Source organism: Halichoeres trimaculatus, unplaced genomic scaffold (genome assembly GCF_033239565.1).
Source record: "Halichoeres trimaculatus isolate MK-OKI-2021-1 unplaced genomic scaffold, fHalTri1.1 fHalTri1_scaffold_6, whole genome shotgun sequence".
NCBI classification, from domain to species: domain Eukaryota; kingdom Metazoa; phylum Chordata; class Actinopteri; order Labriformes; family Labridae; genus Halichoeres; species Halichoeres trimaculatus.
Genome location: NW_027437184.1, coordinates 4,353,098 through 4,379,242, shown reverse-complemented (window position 1 = coordinate 4,379,242; position 26,145 = coordinate 4,353,098). Strand labels below are relative to the sequence as shown.

Here is a 26,145-nt window from a genome sequence, read left to right as displayed (position 1 = left end):
ATTTTTAGATTAACTTTGAGATACCATTGATTTGATTCCTTTTACAAGTATTCAAGATTTTTTTCTGTTTCTTGCCAAACCCCCCTCCAACAACAATAACATAAAAAAAGGTCAAATGTTGGGTAAAAAGACAAAGTCATTACTTTAAATCAAAGAGAAATCTAAGATTCGTCACTTGTAATAATCTTACTTTATCTTTAAAAACAGATCACAAGTGGTTTGGATGCAGATTTGTCTGTGTCTGATGCATGATGTTTTGAACCCTGAAAGTATTTGTCATGTTTACATGTTATGTTAAGTGTGTATGATGTGTATTTGTCTGTCTGTATTGCTGCTGTCTTGACAAGGACACTCTTGGAAAAGCGATTATTAATCTAAAGAGTCTTTTCCTGTTATATAGATAAATAAATAAATATAATAATAATTAAATAAATAATAATAATAATAATAATTATTATTATTATTCATCAACTGTGAGCATGAAGCAAAATCTGACAGAGTACTATATGTTTTTTAATTAATTAATTAATTAATTAATTTTTTAAGCATTTGTTTGCATGTGGCTGTGTTAAAAACTGTTCGTTTCCTCAGCTTGACCCCTTTTGTGTATTTATTTGGGTGGAGCAGGACTGACTGTTAGAAAAAGGACACAATGCAGTCTGAATCAGAAATATGATATGATATACCCCAGGGAGGAGTTCAGTCATTATAATACGAAATGAAAGTTGGAACAAAATAAGACACTGATACTAAATCAAGATGATAAAAACAGTAACCCCCCCCCCGTGTTACTGCTGTCTTGGACAGGACTCTTTTGAAAAAGGGTTTGTTAATATCAAAGAGTCTTTTCCTGGTAAAATAAGTAAGTGAATAGATAAATAAATAAATAACTAAAAAAAACTTCTACAGCAACTGCTACTACTAATACTACTACTACTAATAATAATAATTAATATTTTAATTATCACAATAATAATAATAATAATAATAATAATAATAATAATAATAATAATAATAATAATAATGATAATAATAATAATAATAATATTATTATTATTATTATTATTATTATTATTATTATTATTATTATTATTACTGAAGTTCATTTTCAATGTTTCGAAAATATTTTTGACATTTTGTCCTCAGCTTGACCCCTATTGTGTATGTATTTGGGTGGAGATGTACTGACTGATAGAAAAAGGACACAATGCAGTCTGAATCAGATATATGATATGATATACCCCAGGGAGGAGTTCAGTCATTATAATATGAACTGAAAGTAGGAACAAAATAAGACATGATACTTAATGAAGATGATAAAAACAGAAAGAAATGATATAAAGCCACAGACTAATTTAGAATAAGCTTTGTACAAAAGCACAGCGAATAAAAATGACCATATGGAGGCCTGTTGTTAGTGACAGAATCGCTCATATTTCTCACAATAAAAGCTTTTAAAAAAAAGTAAAGCAAACCTTTGAAATAAATTGTGATAAAAATTCGCCTGTAATCTAAACATTCTTGTTGATTGTTATAATGATGTTCATAAGAACACCTCCACCTGGACTCACCTGATAACACGGTGTGATTACATCTTCATGGCAACAGGTGGCAGTCTGACACACAGAGGTGAAGGGCATTAACAGGAGCTCTTGTAAAACTAAACGAGTTTCACAGTAGGGCCATTTCCGCTTTGACTTTCAAAATAAAAGAACGTTACCTTTTAAAACCTAGCTTTAACGTCACACTTCTCGGCTAATGATGAACTTATTCGGTATTTTTAATCATGATTTTGTAAATACGGTGTATTTTTCAAAAGAACAGCGTTTTATGACACTAGCGGGTCGTGGAAAATCTAACCTGTGTTGTTTCCTCTACCTGTGTTAGCTACATGTGCTAGCTTAACGGACTCATCCTCAGAGGCCACCTGCTCCACAGTCGGGTAACCGAGGGAGATCAGTTGACTGCGGCTTGTTGTCGGTCGCTAACCGGGACCTGAGAGCTCACCTGGAGGTAGGAAAACCATCCACACCTGTACTTATCAGGAATACCATCAGATGTGTGAGTTGGAGAATAGTCTTTGTGCTGTCGATGGATGATTGGTGATGATCGGAGCCTGAGTAGATCCCGTTCTTTCCCCTATTAGACAGAGTGTCACCAGACTTAATTATAAAAAACAGGAGAATTTGACAAATTCACGGATGGCAGCTGCAAAACACGACTAATTCAACACAAAAAGAGTTTTTATGACTAATTTGGAGGCAGGATTTAATTCGGCAATAATTACACACTTTAACAAAGCTGCAAACACCGTCTGCAAATTGTTTTATACCTGAATAAACAAAGCCTGGCCGCAAAAATGGTGCATAATTCACCACAAAAACAGCAGGCTATTCATTTTTATGTTTGCTGTGCTTGTATTTACAAAAAGGGAACATTAAAATCTATTGAATTAGGGTTTAGTACAAAGAAAAGTGAGATTCTTGTTTGGTGATCCAACTTTGTTTACCTCCAGGCTCACTGCACACATACCTGTCATCAATGTTTAATACAGCTTTTATTTGAATAAACAGGATATTTCATGCAAATGGCATGCTTTTGTGCAAAAAATCTTACAGTTTATAGCAGGCGCCACTGTGAAAGGTAGATCATTATATTGATAATACAGTAACTACAATAACAAAGACACAAAGACAGGATTTATATTCTGCTATAAATGCTTTTAAATGTGTGCAAATTGCTTGCAATGACAGTCTTCTTCAAATCCAAACCTCACCCATCCTTCATCACAACAACTATCTGCGCTGACCTTTACTCCTGCAGAGATACTGACCTGAAAACCCAGTGAGCTGCCACATATGAGGAGTAAACCCTGATGACGACGGCTGAAACAAAGAGGTGAGGTTGAGGAAATCCATATCTTTGCATTTCCTGGAACTGCAGCAGATAACCTGGAAGAGTATCTTGTGGTTGAAGGAACCAAAGAAACAGTAACAAAAGCTACGATCGCTGAGTCAAACCTAGTTTTTGCCAAAACTTGAGCCTTGATTTTTGTTTGCCACGCACAAATATAATAAAGTTATAATAAAATATAAAATCAAATATGTCATCATTATCTGCATTTTAGACCAAAACTACTATTTATGGTATCTAAATATAGAATATATAGTCTTGAATTCCCTGTGCAACCTTCGTGCTCTGCTGCTCATTTTCATACTGCTCCAGCTGGAATAACCTCTAAATTTGCATGGATTATCCTGAACTTTAATGTCTTTGCAGAGTATCAAAACACTTGTGCAGGACTCTATTTTTGCTCGTTGCAGGATGAAAGGTGTGTCAGAGTGTGTGTGAGCCATGGCGTCCACGTTGTCCCAGCTGCAGGTCGGCTGGCTGCGTAGCCTGCGTGCCAAACTCCTGAGACGCTACAAACACCAGCCTCTGGTGTCGTGCCTGGTCGGGCTGTACAGCTGCAGGTGGAGACGCTACGAGAGGAGCCTCACTCAGCCCGGAGAATGCTGCTGCAACAAGGTCAGACGACAGGAGACGGCTCGTCATGTCAGGATGAGTGACACTTTGAGTTTACCGTGGTGCTCTGAAAGCAGCACGAAAGTTCAAGTGAGAGTTAAAGTCTGGAGAAAGTTTTTATAACAGACAGATAGATGAGCTGGATTATTTCTCCAAGTTGGTGAACCAAGAATTAAAATAAAACCATCTCTTAATGAAAGTTTAAAGAGTTATTCAGCTTTTCCTGTGAAGTTAAGATTAATCACACTGCAAGAGTTTACAAAGTTTTCCTCTGGTTTTCATTTTTAATGACTGACGTGAGTTTTTGACACAAATCATAATTTCCTTTAGTGATTAAAAATATATTTTTTCTTTAGCTTTTCTGTACAAGTTGACTCATGCAAAAAAAAAAAAAAAAAAAAAAAAAAATCCCAAAGTTACTTTTAATTTTTTAAATCAGTCAGAAACAAATAAAACATGCTTGGATCGAGAGAAAAAAAAATACACTGAAATAAAAAACTGTCCGTAACTCTTGATCGTGTGGCAATGTTTCCAAACATGAGGGTCACAAGACTCATTAGTGTAAGAAGATAAAAGTAATTAAGGAGATTAAATGTTCTTTATATGTTCCCTGCTGGTGTTTGAGACTTACTGGAAAATTCCCAACACCAGTTAATCTCCAGTGAGAGTGAAAGATGATAAATAAATGCAGTTTTACAGCATGAAGAAACTGCAGATATGAATGAAACAGAAACACGTGAAGGCTATTTTTTTTTTCTATTAGTGTTTTAGCATCTGATGGAAACATTTTGTGAGGATGGCAGAGAAAGAATTCAATCAGCTGCTTTTAATTTATAACTCTCGTCGTAATAAATTAAATCATACGAAGCAGAGTTTCTGAAGAAGTCCTCTCCTTCAAAGAGGTCAAAGCTCAGCCTTTTATCTCCTTGAAAACGCGGCAGTAAAAGGTCTAAAAGTCACGTGTTTCTCATTAAACGACTGTTTAAAAACAAAGTGTTTCATGTGTCCACAGTTGGAGAGCGTCAGCTTCGCTCTGCTGGTGGCGGCTTTCTGCCTGACGCTGGTGTTTCTCTACTTCTGGGGACAAGCAAAGAACGACTACAACGACTTTGACTGGTGGGTGGAGAGAGACTGAATCACGACTGATCACTGAACACACAATCACACACTAACACACAATTACACAAACACAGGAAGGAGGTGTGGCTGTGTGTGTGTGTGTGTGTGTGTGTGTGGAGGCAGAACAAGCTCCTGGTTCTCCTCATGTCTGTCCAACACTTTTCAAACCTACAAAGATTATGACTGTAGGACGGCGTATTAGGGCCAACCCATTCATGACCAAGTTTTTTTCAGAGTTGTAAGGCAAAAAGTTTTATCAGTTGATTCCCTCTGAATCATGTTATGTATTTATTTTTCCATGTTGTACTTTGTTTTGAGGAAAATAGGATTTTTATGACTGGCAACAATTGTTGCCGGTAGTCACACAGCTTGTCACTAGGTCAACTGATAATGATTAAGAAATAATGCTAAAAAAGTTATAAAATATATTAATACACAGTCATTATAAATAAAAAAGGTGGTGTGTGTGGGTGTGTGTGTGTGTTGAGGGGTTGGGAGGTGGTAGGTGTGGGCATTGGCTATGTTAAGTACTTGTGTGTAAGAAAATTGCAGATAATAAGTAAATTATGAGCGATCCTGCAGACAGTGTTTTCCTTTAGTTAGCAACTAGCTACGTGCCCACCAGCAACTTTTGTTGCCACCCACAGAAATAAGCTCATGAACAGAAAAATATTTATCCCAGGTACAATTTTTTGGGTTGGGGTTACTCTTGACACTTGAATGATTAAATAATAGTAAATATGTTTTTGGGGGAAAAACTTAAGAAATGTATGAAAATTGGCTCTTTTCAGGACAATTTGCATCCACCATGTGTTCCTCCAGAGGGAGCAGGAAGCAGATGATGTGATGTAACAGGAACCACTTGGAAACTTTGTTTTTGTTTAATAAACCAAAATCTTTGTCTAAGTTTTCTACGAGCATCTAAGTGAAAAAAGTTGCATTAGTAATGTTGAGTTTTATAAATGTGAGTAGAAAATGGCAGCTGTACACATTGACAGCGGTTGTTGCTGATGGGGCAAAACGGGTTAAGAAAAAAAAAATTTGAGACATTAAACTTGAAATTTCTGAGAAAAAAAATGAAATTTTCAAGTCTGTACAGCCACAAATTTACAACTTTTTGTTCAAAGTTATTTTTATTGACTTAAATTTTAATATTATATACATTAATGTGTACACAAAAAGCTGTCATTCCCATATAAAAGTTCTGCACTACTTGGGAACATTCCTTTGGTGGCTGAGATTAAAATAAAACTATCTGTTAAGGCACTCAGTGTTAAATAAATAAATAAGATAAACATACATAAATACATAAAAAAAATATTAATAATATACAGATGTATAGAAAAGATTAAACAAGTAAATACAAAAGAAGGTTAAAACAAATTTACAACTTTTTGAACACAAAAATTTAAAAGTTTATAAAATGTAAATTTTAAAAACTGGAAAATTTTGAATATTCTTCTCAATTTTTTTTTTTTTTTTTAAATTTCTTTAGTGGCCTTGATTTGCTGTCGTACAAAACCACAGAGCTGTTTCTTACAACAGTGCATTTTGCCATTTTAATGTTACTGCATCTCTCAAGCATAGCATCAACCCTGCATCGTCATAACAATGGGGACTTGTGATTTCATAAACTAGTAAACTTACAACTTTACAAGGTCTAAAATTTGTAATTTCTGTTTTTTAAGTTGCAAATTTACAACTTTTTCAAATTGCAAGTTTAAAAACTGGAAATTTTACGTTTTTTTTCTCAAAAATAATTTATTTTTAAAACTTCTTTAGTGGCTTTGATCCCCTATTAATCATAACATTCGGGACTTGCGACTTTATAAACTAGTACATTTTATAACTTTACAAGATCGTAAATTTGCAAATTTACTAGTTTTTAAGGTTGTAAATTTGCAACTTTAAAAAGCTGTATATTTTCAGTTGATATCTTTAAAAGCAGAAAAATTTACATTTTTTTTCTCAAAAAATGTATTCAAAATTTCTTAAGTGGCCTTATACCCCTGGGAATTATCACAACAACTCGGACTTGCGACTTCATAAACTAGTAAATTAACAACTTAAGAGGGCCGTAAATTCCCAATTTTTTGTATTTTAAAGCTGCAAATTTACAACTTTTTAAATTTGCAGCTTGAAAACTGGAAATTTTGAGTTTTTTTCTAACACTTAATTTATTTGATTTCTTTTGTGGCCTTAATCCCTTGGGAATTATCATAACATCCCGGACTTGTGACTTCATAAAGTAGTAAATTTTATAACTTTACGAGGACGTAAATTCATAACTTTCCGGTTTTTAAAGTTGCAAATTTACAACTTTCTAAATTTGGAACTTTGAAAAAGGGAAAATTTAGAGTTTTTTCTCCAAATTTATTTTTTAAATTTCCCTATTGGCCTTAATCCCCTGTGTGTCATCATAACATCCGGGACTTGTGACTTCATAACGTAGTAAACATTATGACTTTACAAGATTGTAAAGTTGCAGATTTACTAGTTTATTAAGTTGCAACTTTGAAAAATCGTATATTCACCATTTTGAAAACAGGAAAATTTTGAGTTCTTTTCCTCGAAAACTACTTTTTAAATTTGTTTAGTGGCCCTAACACGCTGACATATGACTGTTCCTGCAACATGCATGTTTAAATTGAGACCACCCTGAGTCTCTAACCTCACTCTGTTTTATTTCTTTATTGTTGACTTTCTTTATTTAGTTTTTTAATTTTTGGGGGGCTGATGCTTGAATTGTGTCTTTTTGAGACTTTGTCCCTGGACAGATCGCGGGGCACATGGAAAAAGACGTGACCAAAAGCCAGACACCTTCGTTCTCCAGCACCCCGACATATTGAAAGTGTTGAGCTAAAACCAGAAACCTCATTACTCCTGAACCACGGCGCTGTGAGAGATGTGACATAGGGTTTATAAGGAGCCTGGCAGCGATGGTGGGTGTGAAGATAAGAGCCTGGGGAATGCGTTATATAACTGAAGTATAGGAGCACAGTTTATTTTCTCCTTACAGCAGGTTTCTGACTCAGCCTGAAAACTGGTGGGTGGGCCATTTTTCACTCAATTGGAATTTTAAGACGCTGTTTTCTTGGGCAGGGTTTGGTTTGAATTGAGCTTTCTGACTCTCTGGGTCTGTTTAGGTTTGGGAATATTGAGCCTTTTGTGTTGAGCTCTTCATTTCCTTTGGGAATTCAGCCAAATCCAGCGCTAAATGCTTCTCTTGACAGAGACAGCTCTGGAGCAGAAACAAGTCAGCGGGAAGTTTCCTGTCGCTCCAGAGCTGGTTGTGGGTGAAACATTCGCTCTAAGCTTATTTGTGATAATCAGGTTAAACACAAAATTAATGAAGTGTGGTGTATTTTCTAAGATAAGTCCATAAACCTCTTAAAGTTGCTCTTACTTTCATGTTTCCTCTGTGACGTTTCGTGCACGCTGTCTCCTCTGTCTCCATGTTTCAGTCACTAACACTGTTTCTGGTTTCACCTGGGGGTGTGCAGGTTTAACTTTGGGATCCTGGGCTTCTGGTTTCCCTGGTCTGTGGTGCTTCTGGTCGTCGCTGCAGGCTTCTTCACCTACGTCACTGTGCTCGTGGTGAGGCTGATAACGGGCATTTTCTCACTCCTGTGTATTTAATTGAACCAGGCTGTAAATAGGTTAATTTCTGCTGTGAAAACATCTTTTTTTGGCTTGGTGTGTTTGTGACTTCTGGTACTTCTGGAGCTAGCCTGAAGTGGTCTCTCGAGAAACAGCAGATTATTGTACCTTCGTGTTGTCTCATGTTTTTAGACCAGAGGTTGCAGCTTGGCCAAAACGTGTCACTGCAATCACCGCCAAACTGTAGTGGAGACCTCCATCCTAAAGGCCCCACAGGGACAAACATTAAGTCAAATCTTGGCATTAAAGAGACTGTGAGGAGTTTCTAGGTGATCTTGAAAAGTCTCCTTTCTAGATATAAACCTGTTCCTAATCCACACTTTGAAATGAGATTATCAGCGTCAATATTGGCGAATTTCAAAATGGTACTTAGTACACTGCAAAAACTGAAATCTTATCAAGTGTTTTTGTCTTATTTTCAGTAGAAGATTCCTTTTTAGACTCAATATGAGCCAAATTCACATGATCAATCCAGAAAAATGTCTTGTTTAAAGTTATTTAAGGACAAAAATGAGGTCTGAATTGCTCATAACCAGTAAAAAAATCTGCCAATGGAACAAGAGAAAAGTTATTTGTATTAAAACATTGTTCATCGGCAGATTTTTTTACTTGTTACAAGCGATTCAAACCTCATTATTGTACTCTGATAACTTGAAACAAGACATTTTTCTGGATTGATAAGTTGAAAGTGGCTCATATCGAGTATAATAAGACAATTTTTACTTAAAAAAAGACAAAAACACTTGATAAGATTTCATTTTTTTGCAGTGTAGCTTCCTGATCAAGTCGAATAGAACCAGATTGATTTACAGCACGTCTTAAGCCGCGTTGCCACCAAGCAGACCAGTTTGGTTCATCTCAGTATGCCATGCATTTTGTGGCGTTTCCACTGACTTATCCCGGCACAGATCTCCAAATAACCGAGACGAGCCGTTCCACTTTTTGGGACCCTTTCGTATGCATGCTAGATTGAACCGATCCGCTCTCAGAAGGTGGAGCTACAACACTGCAGACCGTTGATTGGTTAAAAGAATCATCACTTACCGTGTGACAGCAGCTGCATTTCTCCTGGTGGCACACAGACTTCTCTGAAACAAAGCTTGATTGTTCTTTGTATCAAAGAGCTACATGCCAATCACAGAGAGGACGAAATGCTGCATGTCTTCCATCGTTGCTCTTTGTTTACTGTGTCGTGTTTTTCTTCTTCGGTGGATTTATTAGCGGGGTAAACTGTGTTGCGCTGCTACAGCGTCAGGCTATTATTTAACAGCTGTGACTTTCGGCATCCAGCTTACCACAAGAGGGCGCAGTTTGCTGTGGAAACGCTAACGGGATCAGGCTTAACTGTGCCAAACCGTACTGAACCGAACCAGACTGCTTGGTAGAAACACGGCTAAAGTCTCTATGACAACACCACGCCAGCTGATGAAGTTTAGTAGAGAGAAGAGAGATCCGTGTTTTTCTCTGCAGAAAATGATTTCTGTGATTAATTTTGTACTGATGGTGGACACTGGAGCCTAACTGTCAGACAGAAAAAGGACAGAAGTGCAGAAGAAAGATAAACAGGAGAGAGATAGAGCACGAGCTAAAGGCTAAAAGGGCTAAACTGTTTGTGCTAATGTTGACTCCAACCCACAGTCAGCAGTTATTCTGCAGTGGTCTGTTCAAACTTGAGAGTCTATCAATAAAATGAAGAGTGAGGTTACGTTAGCTCTGATTGGTAGATGACTGGCAGGACATAACCAGGATTCACTAATGTTACACATTACAGACACGTCTCACAGCACCAGGCTGCCGAAAGCGCTACATGTGGATGGCTACTAGGCTACTGACGCCTGGTGCAAACTTAAAACATTAGCTTGTACTTAGTAGTACTACATAACTGGATAAAAGTCACATCTTCCTAAAGATTCCTAACAAACACACGCACTTTACGACAGTGTGTGCGAGACTCTGGTCCAGAAGGTGGCGCTGCTGTCCAATTAAAACAGATCCTCCTCGTAGCATTTTTAGGGCAGCGGACATTAAGGGGAGCTGCCAACCACATATAGTCAGCATTATAGACATTAGTAGAAAACAAAAAGCTAATTAATGCACACATCTTTTCTGAAAAATCTCTTTTTCTTATTACTGTGTTTACTTCCATGTGTGTGTGTGTTTCTCGTCTCTGCAGCTGCTGGCTGTGTGTTTGTTGTCAGAGGGGCAGAAGCTTTATTTACACTGGAGTCACAAGGTAATAGCACTTCCCTCAGATTAACTATCTCAATATGAAAAGGAGGAAGTTAAAGAAAAAGGTTTTCTCTCCACTCTTTGTTCACCTCTTACAGATCGGGATCCTGGTGAGTCTGACTTTCTCCGTCGTAGCCACGGCCGTCCTGTCAGACCTCTGGAGCAAGGAGTGGAAGACTTTACTGCTTTCCTTTCAGGTGAATCTCCTCTTTCCCGTCAACCTTTGCTTCCTCTGAGTGTTATTCCCACTCCTGACACCGGACTCTTTTTCCTGACTCAGATAACCGCACCGTACTTACATGTGGGCGGGGTCCTTCTGATGACAGCGCTGGCCTGGCCGATAGCTCTACATTTCTTTCGCATGAGCAGCAGAGGTGAGCTGCACGGTTTGGGTCATCACATCGATTTTGGTTCATGTTTAAAACTAGTCTCTGTGACGTCACCCTCTGGTGTCTGGAGGATGCCAGATTGGAAATGCTGACTCAGCTTAAAACTCAATCAATCTGGACAAAGACAAAGAGGTGAAGCTGAGCAAGGCTTTTAGCCTCCTGGCAAACTGCACGCCCACCTGTCTGTCGACTCAGCTGTGCCCTTGATCCTACAGATTTATTTTTAATAAATCATAATAAATTAAAAGCAGAAATACTTTATTTATCCCAGGGGTAAATTCAGTTGTTACAGTTGCCCTTTTACACAGCCCGAATATTAATATACGAATATTAATACTGTGCAAGATAAGGTCTCTGGTGCTATGGCGGTGCTGAGAACGACACATGCAGTTGTTAGTTTTTGCAAAGCAGGGATGCAAAGAAAATAGGACTCACAGCTTTTACTGTCTGCATTTGCAGTTCCATCATTTATTGTCTTTCTTCAAAACATATATGAGCTCAGTGTCAGATTACACTCATACAGCGCTCTGCAAAGATGGTCAACCCAAGGAAGAAGTCTTCTTCAGTTTCGGGTCCTCCTCATCCTTTTCTTCTTCTTCATGCTCTGCCAACTCTCAAACTTCCTCCTTCGTCTCTTCAAACTGTCCAAACATCCCTTATATCGTCTCTGTAATGGACTCCAATTTAAAGTCATTTTCCCCTCAATGCGATAGTCTCTGTGGTTAAAAAAGCATATCTGCATTTTTTTTTCCTGAAGTGCTTTTATTTTTCTAAGGTAGTTAAAAAAATAATGTTACCATTTTTTTTTTTACAGTATTTGTTTTTTTTTCAAGAAGTTACAGAAATGCATCAGAAGGTTAAAAGTGTGGCTGTCATGCGATTAAAAATTAATCTAATTAATTACAGGATTTGTAATTAATTAATCGATTAATCGCAATTTAAATTATTGGACATTACAAAATTGTAGTGCATGACTCATTCAAATGAAAACACGAAAAAGAGAAGATTTGTAAATCCACTTTTTTTTTTCAACTGGCCAGTATTTAAATGTTCGTTTTTGCTGCCATTGACGTCTATAGAGGCGGGGTCTGGTGGAGCTTGTCAATCAAAATACTGCTCGTAAACTACTGTGGGTGAGAGCGGTGTGCTCTTTGGACGAGAGCTCAGCATGGATATGAGGAGAAGATGTGAGATGACAGAGACATAGAGAGACGCTGGGAGTCATAAAAGTTCAGGCAGCTCACGCTCCAACTGAGGATGTGTCGCTGTAGTTCAGAGAGAAAGAGCGGTGCCATCGTGAGGAAAGACGACGGAGATCATGGAGAAGAGCGAAGGATATGAGGAGGACAATCAAAAAGGGAAAATTTTGTCTGTTTTCTTTTAATCAAAAACAGGAATAGAGATAAAAGAAAGAGTCCACTCTTCTTTGGTAGTTTTGGTGTTTACAGAGTCATAGAAAACAAGATTATTTGGGTCTTGGAAGATTGTTCAAGATGCTCTGAAAATGGCAGGCAGCTAAAGAGTTAATCTCAAGTTAATTTTTATAACATGTTCATTTGAGATGTAATTAATTAATCTTATTAATGCCCTAAAGTGACAGCCTTTGTTAAAAGATAAAATGAAGAAACAAAATTTAATTTATTCTGACTGTTTTAGTGTTTAATGCTCAGACTTGTGTAGTCTGCAGAGTAGACATGTCTGTTGCTTTTTTCATGCCAGAAGAAGAATAAAAACTCTTAAAGAAAAACTCTTGGCACAGGCTTTCAAATTTCATGCATCAGTGGGTTAAACTTACTTTATGCTCTCTGAATTTTAGTTTCATGCTAGGAGCAGGGGAACTCTGGCACAACTTCACTTTCTTCCAAGGTGGACACAGAGAGGAACAAGAGATTCAAATAAGTCCAAACACCAGCAACACTTTTAGGAAAGAACAAATTTACTTTACCATCAATCAAATCCACAAGCTGAAACTCTTAGTTTTCAATTGTGTTTTCTTTACCACAAGTTTTGTTACAGTTTAGACCTTTTAATGTTGGTTTTATCTCATCATACAGAGCAAGAGATTTGAGTTGTTTAAACTGTAACTCTTGTGCTTACCATTATACGTCACCGTAAAATACAATGAGCTTTAGTAAGAGAGCATGTGTTTTAGATTTAGCAGAAATGACTGAATGAGATGTGTTCAGGCTCCTGGCTGTGTGGTTCAGAGGATGGATCCAGTGTTTCAGCGCTTGTGAAAAAATTACGTCTCACCTTAAAAAGAAACAGAGAAAAAAACAAATGTAACAAACTGACATGTCCATGATCAGAAAAAGCAAAACATCCTTTGTGTAGCAGAGAAATTTTAGTAAAACTGAGGATCTGTACCTGAAAACACGTCACTCTTTAGCCTTAAAGTGGCTGTGAGGAGATATCTGTGTTTTTCTCTGCTGTGTGTGTGTGTGTGTGTGTGTGTGTTAATTTTCCTCGTGTGTGTGTTTCAGTGAGGCGGGGTCTGATCTTGGCTTTGTATCTCGGCGTCCTGTCTGCTCTCTACCTGGTGCCCCTCGGTCTGTATTCTCCTTGTATCAAAGAGGCTGGGACCCTGGGCCCCAAACCAGCTCTGATTGGCCACAGAGGAGCAGCGATGGTGAGAGACCAACTAACTTTATGAGACCGTAAAAAATAACGAGCATGGAGTGAAAACGTTACACAATGTTTTCAGACAGTTTGACCTCCCTGAATACCTCTACTCTGTAATATTTAGTTTCTTTGTGAGCAATGTGCAGGCCTCTTACCCACATCCTTCCTGTTGTAGATATTTGGAGTTCGGACACAAAGACTCCTTCCCAGTTCTGCAGAATGTTTAGACGACATTTCCCTGTAACCGACCGACAGCAGCCAATAACAGCACATTTTAGCCTCCGTTTTGTCCATGCATGGCTGTTATTAAAGCAGTAACTGATTTTTAATTAAGGCCTCATGGCTTTTGCTTCATTATAACTCTGATCCATACACTTGTGCATCTCTGTGTATGCAAAAAACTGAAATCTTATCTAGTGTTTTTGTCTCGCTTTAACTAAAAACTGTCTCATTACACTTGATATGAAACTAGAAAATTAGCTTGAAACAAGAATAATGTCTTAATACAAGTGACTTTTCTCTTTTTCCATTCGCAAAGTTTTGTCTTTAACTTGAAACAAGACATTTTGCTGGGCTGCTCAGGTGAATTTGGCTCATATTAAGTCTAAAAAGACATTTCCTAGTGAAAATAAGACAAAAACACTTGATAAGATTTCAGTTTGTTGCAGCTATAACTTGACTCGTATCCTGTATCTAAATGTGTTTTCAGCTCGCTCCAGAAAACACTCTGATGTCGTTTGAGAAAGCTGTGGACGTAGGAAGTGACGGTCTGGAAACAGATGTTACGATCAGGTTAGTCTGAGTTATTTGGACGAAATTCACCCTCTGGTGAAAGTTCAAAGGAAGAGTCTGCAGGAGTTTTTGTGCCTTGTTTGTAAACACAACATTCAAACTGGGCTTCTCCCTTTCCTGGGCTCAGTGCCAGCAGCAGCACACACCCTCTACCTCTGACTGCAGCTACATAAACACGCTCACAAGCCCAGCAACCACCTGTAGCACCAGGTTTCTATGTGGGAGAGACTCGAGAGCCGTGCACCTGACTTAGCATGTTAGCACAAGCTAATCATGGGTATTTGACACATACCTGGTTAGCAGAAAGCTAACTCATGTTGCTCTTCGTACTTTGCTGCTCTACAAGTTCTTGAAAGCGAGTGAAAGTTGAGCCAAGCTTCACCCTTGTTTAGGAAAAAGCTTCATCTGTTTGGCGTTTTTTTTTCCATTTTGGTTGTGTTTTTCTTCTCCGTGCTACATCCACTGTCGTAGCTTCTTCCACTCGCTAATCAACACGACAAACATCCTGATACAACCAAAACATCAACATCAAGGCAGAGGAGGGGGTTTGAGGCAGACACAGACACTGACACACATGTATAGAATTCAAGCAGTGACGATTGAGCAGGATTATTCCTGTAAAACAGGGATAGGCAACCTAGGGCACACGTGCCAGAGCTATTTGTGAGGCTATTTGGGTTGGCACGCAAAGAATAATAACAATGAGACAGAGGACAAAAAAAATAAATAAATAAAATAGACAATAAAACTATTGTGTTGTATTCTATTTAACACAAAAAATTGAGCACACTATTAATGTTTGTATATAAAAATTTAACAAATAACTTTGTATAATAAATTCAAATTATTGACGTTACAAATGTGCAAATGTGTCTTGCAAGTACGTCACTGCAAATTTCTGGGGACGTCAGTCTGCTAGCTTGCATTCACATTTATTTAGCGGCAAAACTTCCTGTAACGTAAAAAAACAGGCAATGGGAAGAAGTCAAACCATTTCTTACTGCAAAACATGGAAAACCAATCAAGGAGACTTTCTTATCAACTGTCAATGGTTTATGTAAGAAGTAAGTCTTGGCACTTTGGCTATGAGTGTATTTTAAAGTTGCTCGAGTCAGGGAAAAGGTTGCCTACCCCTGCTGTAAAAGTTGAAATTCTTTTTATTTCGGAAAATCCTGCAGACTCTCCCTTTAAGACCTTATACAGAAGAAAAAAATAATATACAAGTTATTGGGATTTTTTGTTTGGCAACAAATCAATTTTTTTTCAATTCAAATTCTTCATTTCAGTCTTTTAAAAAAATACCACTTTTCTCCAGCAGAGGGCGAAATGTTTCTCTCTGACTATCGTGATGTGCATTGCATGGGAAAATATGGCTCCTGATATAGTCTGTAGACATCATCTTCATTTAACTTTTTCACATGGTTTGGTGTTAAAAAAGCAGACTAAAAATTGCAAAAATCGTGAATATAGAAGAATCGCAATTTAGATATCCTCCCAGCCCTATTATACAGAAAATCCCTTTGATGACGCTGCACCTGTTTTCCAGTTTTGACGGCATTCCCTTCCTGATGCACGACCAGAATCTTCGTCGAACCACCAACATACACGAAGTTTTCCCTAACAGAACCGACCATCCAGCTGCCATGTTCACCTGGTCTGACCTGGAGAGTCTGAACGCTGGATCCTGGTTCTTCTCTGTGAGTCTCACACAGTGGAAAACATCCCATCATACTTAGTTTACCCTTCAGTGACTGGAACAGAGGGACACAGAGGACATTATATAACACTTTGTCTGTTAAACTCTTTGATTGGAAATCACATAGTTAGTTCATTAGAGACGATCAGCTGATACATGAGCTAATACATGGATGACTGGAAATAAGCCGTCAGCTCTTCTATAACATCATTTAGCAGACGGGGAACACATTGTCCTGCTTGTTACGTCACCACAGGGATTAGATATTGATCTCCATCCATTTCAGCACGACCCGTTCGGCACAGCCGGCGCTCTGGGAGCAGACGACAGACTCCAGGCACAGAAACAGTCCGTCTGCAGCCTGCAAGACTTCCTCCAGCTGGCTGCTCGGAAAGACAAACTGGTGATCTTTGACCTCTACCGGCCCCCCAGAACTCACCCCTACAGGGACACGTGGATCCAACGAACGCTGGAGGTCATCCACAACGAGTCCTCCATCCTCTCCTCTCAGGTGAGGAGGAGCGTGTGAGGAGGAAGAGCTACAGGTGGTTTTCATTTAAGGAAAAAAATAAACTGTTTTCAGCCAAAGTGCTGGGCTCACAGTGGAAATAGTTTTTCCACATCAGCTTCAGAGTCTGTACTTGATTCATGAAGGTGTCTGCTGCCCTCATGTGGCCAAAAGACGAATTGCAGCCTTGAAAGAGTCAAGTATTTGTCAAACAAAAACAAAAATATTGGGACTTTTAAGACAATTTGAAGCCTTTGAGTGTAATGAAAAAAAAAAAACAGATTTTCAGTAAATACACCAAATAACACAGACACACACACCTGTAGTTTCATTATGTCTGATCACCAGAGAGCTCCTGACTAAATTAAACTTCATTTCACATTCTGACCTCCCTCCTCAGGTGTTGTGGCTGCCGTCGGACCTGCGAGCTCTCGTCCAGGAGATGGACCCTGAGCTCCAGCAGACGTCAGGCAGCCGGCTCCCCCTAGAGGAGCTGCAGAGCAACAACATCGTCAAACTCAACCTGCACTACAGCTCCATGTCCAGCACCCTCGTCAGGTTCGTGTGAGTTCACACGCTCGTTTGAGTGTGTAGTAAGGTGGTTTGATGTGATGTGTTTAACGTGTGCAGGGAGTACGCTGCAGTGAACATCAGCACCAACCTGTACGTCATCAGTCAGCCGTGGCTCTTCTCTCTGGCCTGGTGCTGTGGAGTCCAGTCTGTCACCACTGACGCTCCACAGCTCCTCAGCAGCATGAAGTCTCCACTTCTCCTCATGGTAACACCTCACACACACTTCACACACACTTTAAACTCTCATTCCAGGATAGATAGGAGATAGAAGACCCCAGCTTTAACTTCAATCAGGTCCAGATATGAAAAAACACAACTCTGAAATGAGTTGTATTTGTCTGTCAGAGTCCTGACGAGTACAACCTGATGTGGATTCTCACTGACCTGGTTTCCCTCATCCTGATCCTCCTCATCTTCTTCTTTCACTGGTATTTTAACAACACACACACAAACACATTTGGCTTAAAGGAAACAGAAGCAGGGTCTTAAAGCTCTTTTCTCAGTGAGAGAAGATAAAAGTTGTGTTTCCTCTGCAGGTGGAGGGAGCGGGGACTGGCGGGCTACTCAGGCGTTAAAATGACAGCAGAGAACGGGACGTACAGCAAGTTCAAAACAGGTGAGCCAAACAAAAAGATACTTATTTTTTCTCTTAGTTTAATTCTTACTTTTTAAAAATTGTTATATTTGATAGTTTTAGAAGAAAAGGAAAGGGAGGAAGAGTTAACTAACTAGTTATTCATCAGCATCAGCCCTTTGTTCTTTATCACACAGATGTTAGACTTTAACACTTTAAAAGACAAGAGATAATTTGGTGGTAAACTTAAATCTTTTAATGTTTTGTCTCAGAACTTTACCAACACTAAAAATAGGCAGAAATCAAGCAAAATGTTTCATATTGCAAAAGATTTTAAACGAATTAAACATATATCCGTTCTTCAGTTGTCTAAGCTCAGTACAGAAACTAGAAACAGTTGGACTCCATAGTTATTATTGTCTGCACTGGGCAGTTTCTATCTAACAATTTCAGGATATTATCTCATGCATAATAATGTTGTCTATTGTTGTGCTCAAGCTTTGCAAACTTAAACAACAATTAGCTTTGCTGGCGTGCCTTTTCAAAGACATTTCTCATTCTTTTCTGTTCATAAATGAGGAATTTTGAATATTTGTGATGATTACATTTCTTTTCGGGGGAAAAAACACAACTTTCATGTTGTAGAGTCTCAATTGTCAGCATTTTATGTGGCTTCTGAAGTCTCATTAAGAAACCTTTTTAGTCTGTGTACACAAGTGAAGGAATTGTTCACACAGAGTTAGTGTCTTAAGCGCGCAGATTAGTAATGTCTAATTATAAAAATCTTTATAGGACTGTAAGTCTCCATAACATTTTTGTTTGTTTGTGTAATGATCGAACAACTAAATTTTAGATTTAATCTATTTAAACAAAGCAGAAAAAGAATCTAAAAACATTCTCGTCATAGTGATAATTCTTTTATTTTTTTTAAAAAACTTTTTAATATTTTTTATTTTAACTTCATCTGTGATAAATAAGGCTTGTAGGGGTCTCACTTTGTAATATCCTTCGTAGTACTTATATTTTATGTACTGGAAAAAATGTCGTCTTATATTTAGCTTTATGAATAATAACGTTAGCATTCGAGCTTTTCTTATCATAACTGAAGTTACAGAAGAAATCAATCATTTACTTACTTTCACGACTTTTCTGTGTCTGTGGCCAGTACACTTACTGGCCACCTTAGTTTACACACTTCCTGCAAAAAAAACACAAATCTCATCAAGTGTTTTTGTCTTATTTTCAGTAGAAATGCCTTTTTAGACTTAATATGAGCCACATTCACCTGACCAGTCCAGGAAAATGTATTCTTTCAAGTTACTATAAGGTCTTAGTTACTTGTAACAAGTTAAAAAAACACTGCCAATGAAACAAGAGAAAAGTTGATTGTATTTAGACATTGTAGTTTTAAGAAACTTGACAAGCAGAATTTTCTTTTGACTTGTTACAAGCATTTCAGACTTTATTTTTGTCTTAAATAACTTGAAACAAGATACTTTTAGTGGACTGGTCAGGTGAATGTGGCTCATATCAAGTATAATAAGACAATTTTTACTTGAGATAAGACAAAAACACTTGATAAGATTTCAGTTTTTTGCAGGTATATGACATCCCTTGTTGTCATTTTGTGACTGAAATCAAACTGTAAATGTTTTATTGTCACTTCATCACAGAGCTGAGTGATATCTGGTCGGTCTCCAGCGCCAACTCTCAGGCAGAGAAGACGCACACCCTGGCGACCGTGTCCGAGCACTGATAAACCTGCCTTCAAAGGAGCCAGCACAGAGCCTCATACTGCCAAAACTGTAAAACTCTCTGAAAACACACGGTGAAGTGCACTTTGTTTTCATTAAAGTCACGCAAACAGGTCTCCACTTTGGGTGCTGTCGTTTTTACAAACACTTTCGCATCATGGGTCATTTAAAAATCTCACTATCAACCTTTAATCTGAGTTAGAAAGGTCTATTTTTCATTTTACAACACACGCATGCTTCAGCAAGAGCCACATTTTTACCACTGGGTGATGGTGCTCATGGGAAATGCAGTCCTCGTGGTTTCTTTTTGCAAAATGTCATTTTATTCATGTCTACATTTGTAAATATGGTCACATGGATGAAACATTTCCTCCTTCATATAAACAGAAAACTGATTATGACTTTCATCTTAAAAATCAACACTAACAGTTTTTACATTTAGAAAACAAAAATACACAAATGAGCCCGCCATCGGTCTACGCCTACAGACTGCTTACACCGGCCTGCTGCTGGAGCTAGAGTGGATTACAAAGAAGTGATGTTTGAACTTTGTGGCACACGTTCAGTCTGTTTCCTCACACATGCATGGCTAACGATGCAATAAAAAAAAAAGAAATCACCAGGTTATATTTAAATAGGTTTCAATCTGCAGCACTGGAGTTTGTGATCTAACACATTTAAAGGTAAGTCATTACTTCATGAGGTTTGTTAAAGTTAGAGCTATAAGAATAAATAAGGGAGAATGAAGCTACGTACAAGAGACAAAGAGTTAATAACACATCTGTTTGGAGGGTTCGGTGAAGGTTTTTGTTGGACTGAGCTCATGGTTTCTGATGTGACTTATGATAAATTATCTTAAAACATTTACCCTGTTAACACTTAGTTTGAAAACACGTCAGAGCAAGCAGATCTTACTAAATCAATGTCTGTTTTTTAATTTCAAAACTCTTATTGGACTTTAAGATGCTGTGAGAAGGATCTGTTTTAACTGCAGCGCCACCCTCTGGCCCGGAGTCTCACACACGCTCACTGATGTAAATTTATGACTTTAACCAGGTGAGTTTTTCTCTGTTCGAGTCAACTTTTCACTAAATACAACACAACAAAGTAAGGTATTAATCAGTATAGTTACGTAGAGCCGTTGTTTGACACGCGCAAACGTAAGTTAGTACAGTACGTCATTAGCCGGTAGCGCTACTATTAGCCCGGTGCTACGACGTATCCGTAGGCTTATCAGAGTTATAGCTTAGTTATAGCTTATAGCTTAGTTATAGCTATATAACAGTTTAGCTCTTTTAGCCGTTAGCTCGGGTGCTATCTTTCCTGTTTATCTTTCTTCTTCTCTTCTGTCCTTTTTCTGTCTGACAGTTTAGTTTAGGCTCCAGTGTCCACCATCACTGCATAATTAATCACTTAATCGTTTACAGTAGAGAAAAACACAGATCTCTCTTCACTCTACTACACTTCGTTAGCCAGTGTGGTGTTGCCATGGAGACCTGGACGTGCCGTAAATCAATGACGTCCCGCTCAACCGAACTGGGAAGCTAAGAAGTAGCATTTAGGGATAATAACCGTTATTAGCACTTGTAATCTCATTTTAAAGTGTAGATGACAATCGGGCATATATATAGAAGGGAGACTTTTTCAGGATCACTTACACAACAAAATCACTGAAATCTTATCAAGTGTTTTTGTCTTATTTTCAGTAGAAAATGTCTTTTTAGACATAATATGAGCCAAATTCACCTGACCAGTCCAGGAAAATGTCTTATTTCAAGTCATTCGAAGACAAAAATGAGGTCTGAATTGCTTAGATCAAGTAAAATAATTTGCCAAAGAAACAAGAAAAAGTTACTTGTATTGAGACATTATTCTAGTTTGAAGCAAATTTTCAAACAAATATTTTCTTGTTTCATTGGCAGATTTTTCTTTTTAACTTGTTACAAACAATTCAGACGTAATTTTTATTTTGAAATTACTTGAAAAAAGACATATTTCTGGACTGGTCAGGTGAATGTGTCTCATATACAGTATAACAAGACAATTTTTACTTCAAATTAGGCAAAAACACTAAATAGGATTTCAGTTTTTCAGTGTAGAAACTCCTCACAGCCCTTTTAGTATGAGCCACAGTCACCAACGAGTGTAGAAAAAGTGTCTTAATTCAAGATATAAAAGACTAAAATGACGCCTAAATTTTTTCAAAGAGTAAGAAAAGTGATTGTCTTGTTTTAGGACCTAATTTGTTTGTCAAAAAATTGTGAAAGAATATTTTTTTGCTCCATTCTTGTCTTTTAATGTCTTTAAATAAAGTATTTTTCTGGACTTATGAGATGAAAGTGGCTCATTTCAAGTCTAATTAGACAATTAAAAAATAAAAAAACATGTCAACACTTTCTCAGATGTCAGTTTTAGTGATGTGGCAGAAGCTGTGGCTCACATGTTGTCAGTTGCTCTACAGTTAAAAGGTTGGAGGTCCATTTCCAGCAAGGTGATGATGATAGCCAAAAAAAGTTTTAATCTAAAGAGTCACCTGAACATATTTTCAAACCAAGTGTAAAGGGGGATTTTTTTTGTGTTAATTTGTCTTATTAAATCTAAAGATCTTCACTTTTTAAGCTTAAAAGTCCTGGTTAATAAACTGATAACACTCACTATCTAACGTCTAACAGAGACTACAATCATACAGAGAAATCCAAATTGCCAAAGGTGGAAAAAGGTAACATCAAGGCAAAGTAGGTGAGTCTTAAGACAGGGCCAATAAATATCAACATGAAGGAAAACATCGGCATCATGGGAAATGCCTGTGACAGTTTGGAAATGTGGAAACGCTGGTTTTCATTCAGACTGTGCGTGTTTGACTGAGTGAAGGGTTCATCTGATGGGTCGGCTGTGATCGTTTCCAGCTCGGGTTTATTTGCTCTTTTCTCTGGAGCTTCTCTGTTTGGTCATCGTGGTCAGCATCTGGCTGATGTAAGAGGTCAGGAGGTCGTCCATTTTGTAGCCCTGAGGGGTCAAAAAAACAAGAATTAACGCACTGACTGAATATGTAATTTCACAGGAAATAAATAACCATCTCTTCACCATGAGGAATTTTCTGCCTGGATAAATATTCCACCTTTTTTTAAATCTCTAAACATATTTATTTGGAAAATTGTTCCTAGTTTTTGAGGCTTTTAAGCAGATTTAGGAGTCGAGCGTCTCACCAGCGAGGTCTCACACAGCAGTTTGCTGCCTCGGACCAGGTTTCCTATGGTGATGTGGAAATAAGTGTTTCCACTGCTCCAGTTGGAGATCTTTGTGAAAGGGTGAGTGGTGAGGATGTCCTGCAGGTAAAGAGAAGAACAGGTGAGCACAGATATTCTGCAGGTACAGTGTTATAATGATTATTCACCATTCAAATCCCACACAGTCTTTATACAAGGAGTTCAAACTACAAGTGAAGGATGAATCAGAGGGTATGGTTTGTAATAATTCAAACAAAACAACAAGAAAAGCCCCAAGTGTACAGGCAGAACACAAAATACAACACTTCTTTGATCAAAGCTTCTATTAAGAGGATCTGTTTTCATTGCACTCCCTCGCCACCCTGAGGTCTGGAGTCTCCGCACACTGTTGTAAATGACTTTTAGTGAGGCGTGTGTTTGTTTTGGAGTTAAAAGGAGATCAGATCAAAACAAATTTTCTTTGTTCAAGACAACTTTTTACTTGATACAGCATACCAAGGTAAGGTATTTATCAGTACATTTATGTAGTGCTATGGTTTGAAGCGTGAAAACAAGGAAACATTGTAGCAGCCGGCTATACACTGCCAAAGACTAAAATCTTATCAAGTGTTTTTGTCTTATTTTAAGTCATTTAAAGACAAAAATGAGGTCTGGATTGCTTGGAACAAGTTTAAAAAACCCTGCCAATGGGACAAGAAAAAAAGTTGCTTGAATAAAGACATTATTCTAGTTTCAAGCAAATTTTCTAGCAAATTTTTCCTATTCCATGAGATATTGCAGATTTTTTTTTAACTTGTTACAGAAATTCAGACCTCATTTTGTCTTTAAATAACTTGAAATAAGACATTTTTCTGGACTGAGCAGTTGAATGTGGCTCATATCAAATGTAAACAGACAATTTTATTTAAAATATGACAACACTAGATAAGATTTCATTTTTTGGAAGTCTATGTAGTGCAATCGTCAGCCCGGTGCTCTGACGTACCTGTAGGCTAACGTGACAACAAGTAAACACTGTCAGATTGTAGGAACTTAGCCGTCTATATTTAGCACAGCTGGCAGCCTGGTGCTCTAAGACGTGTCTGTAATGTGAAACGTCAGTGAATCCTGGTTCTGTCCTGCCAGTCATCTACCAATCAGAGCTAACGTAACCTCACTCTTCATTTTATTGATAGACTCTCAAGTTTGAACAGACCACTGCAGACTAACTGCTGACTGTGGGTTGGAATGAACATTAGCACGAACAGTTTAGCCCTTTTAGCCTTCAGCTCGTGCTCTATCTCTCTCCTGTTTATCTTTCTTCTGCTCTTCTGTCCTTTTTCTCTTGTCCTTCTCTTCTTCCTACTTAAATTCATCACAGACACCTAGACGTGCCACAAATCAATCCAGTCTTTCCTGAACAATCAGGAAGCTAAGAAGTAGCATTTTGAAATAACCTGTATCATGAAGTATTGATGTAGATAACCTAATTTTAAAGTGTGGATTACCATGAGGCATATATCTAGAAGGGAGACTTTTTCAAGATCACTTTCAAACTCCTCACAGCCTCTTTAAACCTTTGGTAACCTGATGAACAACACCAATAAATGACTTCCTCTCTGGTGTTTCTCTCTTGCTTCTAGAGCTCCACCTGCTGACGTTTCACCTGTGCCAAATGTAGATTTTAAAAATGTTCCTTTATCTTAAGATTTGTTCAGGAGTGTGTCGTCTTTTCTTCCCTGGTGTCTGTGCTCTTAGACAAAACAAGAGTGATAAAGTTTGGCTTACCTTGTTTTTGGGATCGATCAAACTGACTCCATGTTTGTTGATTGCTATCAAGAGGGTTTCTGGGTAATTGGGATCAGTCGATTGCTGCAGAGAGAACAAGGGAGGACAAACACTTTTCACACAGTGACTTTTCCAGTAATAATCCAGCTGCATCATGGCTGGGGCGTGAAGTCGTTACCTTGATTTCGAAGAAGGCGGATCCAAACGTGGGCCACTTGTAAATAACTTTTAGGAAGGCGAGTTTGGCGTCTTCTCTGGTTTTTCCTGAGTGCTTGTTAAACAGCATCATGATGGACTGAGAGAGACACAGAAGAGACAGACCAGGAAAACATGAAACATCTCTGGATATTCACGTGTTTATTCCTGACTACAGGTATGTTTCTGTCACTGATTTAAAAGAGAAAATAGGGCTGAAGCAAGCTCAACGTATTTCATAAAGACAAAAAAATTGTATCCTATGAACATGTATGTTATCTTTTCTGCATGGTCTTATCTCATTGTTCAGTGAACACCCATCTGTTGTACCTGAGCTGAGATCCAAAAGTCAAAAACAATAATTTTGATGGCCATAAATCAATAGATAAATTAATGTTAAATAAGTAAATGAGAACATAAAAAAAAAGAAATAACACACATATATATATATATATGTGTGTGTGTTTTTAAATTGAATGAATTAATAAAAATAAATCAAGTTTACATGTATTTTAAGTATTAAAATTAAACAAGTATAAATTTTTATATAAATAGATAAAAAACAAATTTAAATTAATTTCAAGTGAATAAATATTCTTATAATAAATAAATTAAATGAATTTTTAATAAATAAATACTTTTTAATTAAATCAATTTTAAATGCACTTTGGGTAGATAAATATTTTTTGAATAAATAGATTAATAAATAAAATTTGAATGCATTTTAAATAAACATCTTTTAAATAATTAAATACAGAAATACATTTTAAATGTGTTCTAAGTTTGCAAATATTTTTTAAATAAATAGATAAATTTGATTTATTGCATTTTAAATAAATAAATAAATATTTTGAAATAAATTAATAAATAAATTTTAAATGCATGTTAAATATATACATATTTAAATAAATCAATAATTTTTTAATAAGTAAATAAACAACCTAGTAACTGAGATCTAAGATTGTGCTGATATTTTTACGATCCAGTTTTTTAACATGTTATCCTGCTCCAGTGTTTCAGCTCACCCTCTTCCAGTCGTCGGGGGACAGATGTCTCATCTGATCCTGGGGGACCAGCTCCTTCAGGATCTTCCCGATATTGTGGAAGTGATTTTTATCCTCCTCAAACTTCACCCTGTAGATCAGCGCCCCCAGCTGGTACACCTCCTCCCTCGTACACTTGTGGTAGCCTCTCAGATACTTTGGCAGCTCCTGCAGACAAAAGACAGTCGCTTGATGTTTGTATGTTTGCAGTCATCCGTTGAGTAATACAGCTCAGTGTGAGCATCCTAACACTTTTAGGGGGCGCTCACCTGATAGTAGTGGAAGATGGAGTCGGCCATGGAGTCTTTCCCAGGAACAGTGTTGGTCCACAGCTTCTTCATGAAGAACACCTGATAGGTCAGTGAAGGCACCACGCCTGCAGACAGGATGGAGAGTTACAGGAAGAACAAATCATGGCTGCTGCAAACGCCTACAGGCTTTATGTTACCATGTGTTAGAAAAAGTAAAAACT

At 37.6% G+C, this 26,145-nt stretch overlaps 2 protein-coding genes across 3 annotated transcripts in view; one reads left to right on the top strand and one right to left on the bottom strand.

Moving 5' to 3' along the window:
• The first annotated feature begins 1,757 nt into the window (after nt 1–1,757).
• On the top strand, nt 1,758–19,574 carry gdpd4b (glycerophosphodiester phosphodiesterase domain containing 4b). Of its 2 annotated transcripts, XM_074672221.1 has the most exons (18): nt 1,758–1,774; nt 1,888–2,013; nt 2,824–2,898; nt 3,324–3,528; nt 4,538–4,641; nt 8,148–8,241; nt 10,478–10,537; nt 10,632–10,730; nt 10,814–10,907; nt 13,406–13,551; nt 14,254–14,336; nt 15,883–16,033; nt 16,319–16,543; nt 16,941–17,098; nt 17,171–17,318; nt 17,459–17,541; nt 17,650–17,729; nt 19,361–19,574. In XM_074672221.1, exons 4-18 carry the CDS (start codon nt 3,355–3,357, stop codon nt 19,441–19,443), a joined length of 1,782 nt encoding a protein of 593 aa, XP_074528322.1. In that variant the 5' UTR covers nt 1,758–1,774; nt 1,888–2,013; nt 2,824–2,898; nt 3,324–3,354; the 3' UTR covers nt 19,444–19,574. The 2 variants fall into 2 exon arrangements, with proteins under 2 accessions (XP_074528322.1, XP_074528320.1); XM_074672219.1 differs by lacking the exon at nt 1,758–1,774 and having other exon boundaries at nt 1,851–2,013.
• A 2,200-nt stretch (nt 19,575–21,774) lies between these two features.
• The window catches only part of myo7ab (myosin VIIAb), a 62,006-nt gene continuing 57,635 nt past the window's right edge, over nt 21,775–26,145 (bottom strand). Inside the window, exons 45-50 of the mRNA XM_074672203.1 lie at nt 25,943–26,049; nt 25,656–25,841; nt 24,614–24,730; nt 24,436–24,519; nt 22,648–22,767; nt 21,775–22,447 (exon numbers count right to left, since the gene is read on the bottom strand). Coding sequence (XP_074528304.1) covers nt 22,355–22,447; nt 22,648–22,767; nt 24,436–24,519; nt 24,614–24,730; nt 25,656–25,841; nt 25,943–26,049 — 707 coding nt within the window. The 3' untranslated portion in view covers nt 21,775–22,354. The remainder of the gene's footprint in view (nt 22,448–22,647; nt 22,768–24,435; nt 24,520–24,613; nt 24,731–25,655; nt 25,842–25,942; nt 26,050–26,145) is intronic.

Bases quoted from the DNA above. Each gene is read 5' to 3' on its own strand.
- gdpd4b (XM_074672221.1), top strand. From the start codon at position 3,355: ATGGCGTCCACGTTGTCCCAGCTGCAGGTCGGCTGGCTGCGTAGCCTG. The intron at 10,908-13,405 runs GTGAGCTGCACG...TGTGTGTTTCAG, and splicing joins CTTTCGCATGAGCAGCAGAG to TGAGGCGGGGTCTGATCTTG. The intron at 17,319-17,458 runs GTAACACCTCAC...TTTGTCTGTCAG, and splicing joins AGTCTCCACTTCTCCTCATG to AGTCCTGACGAGTACAACCT.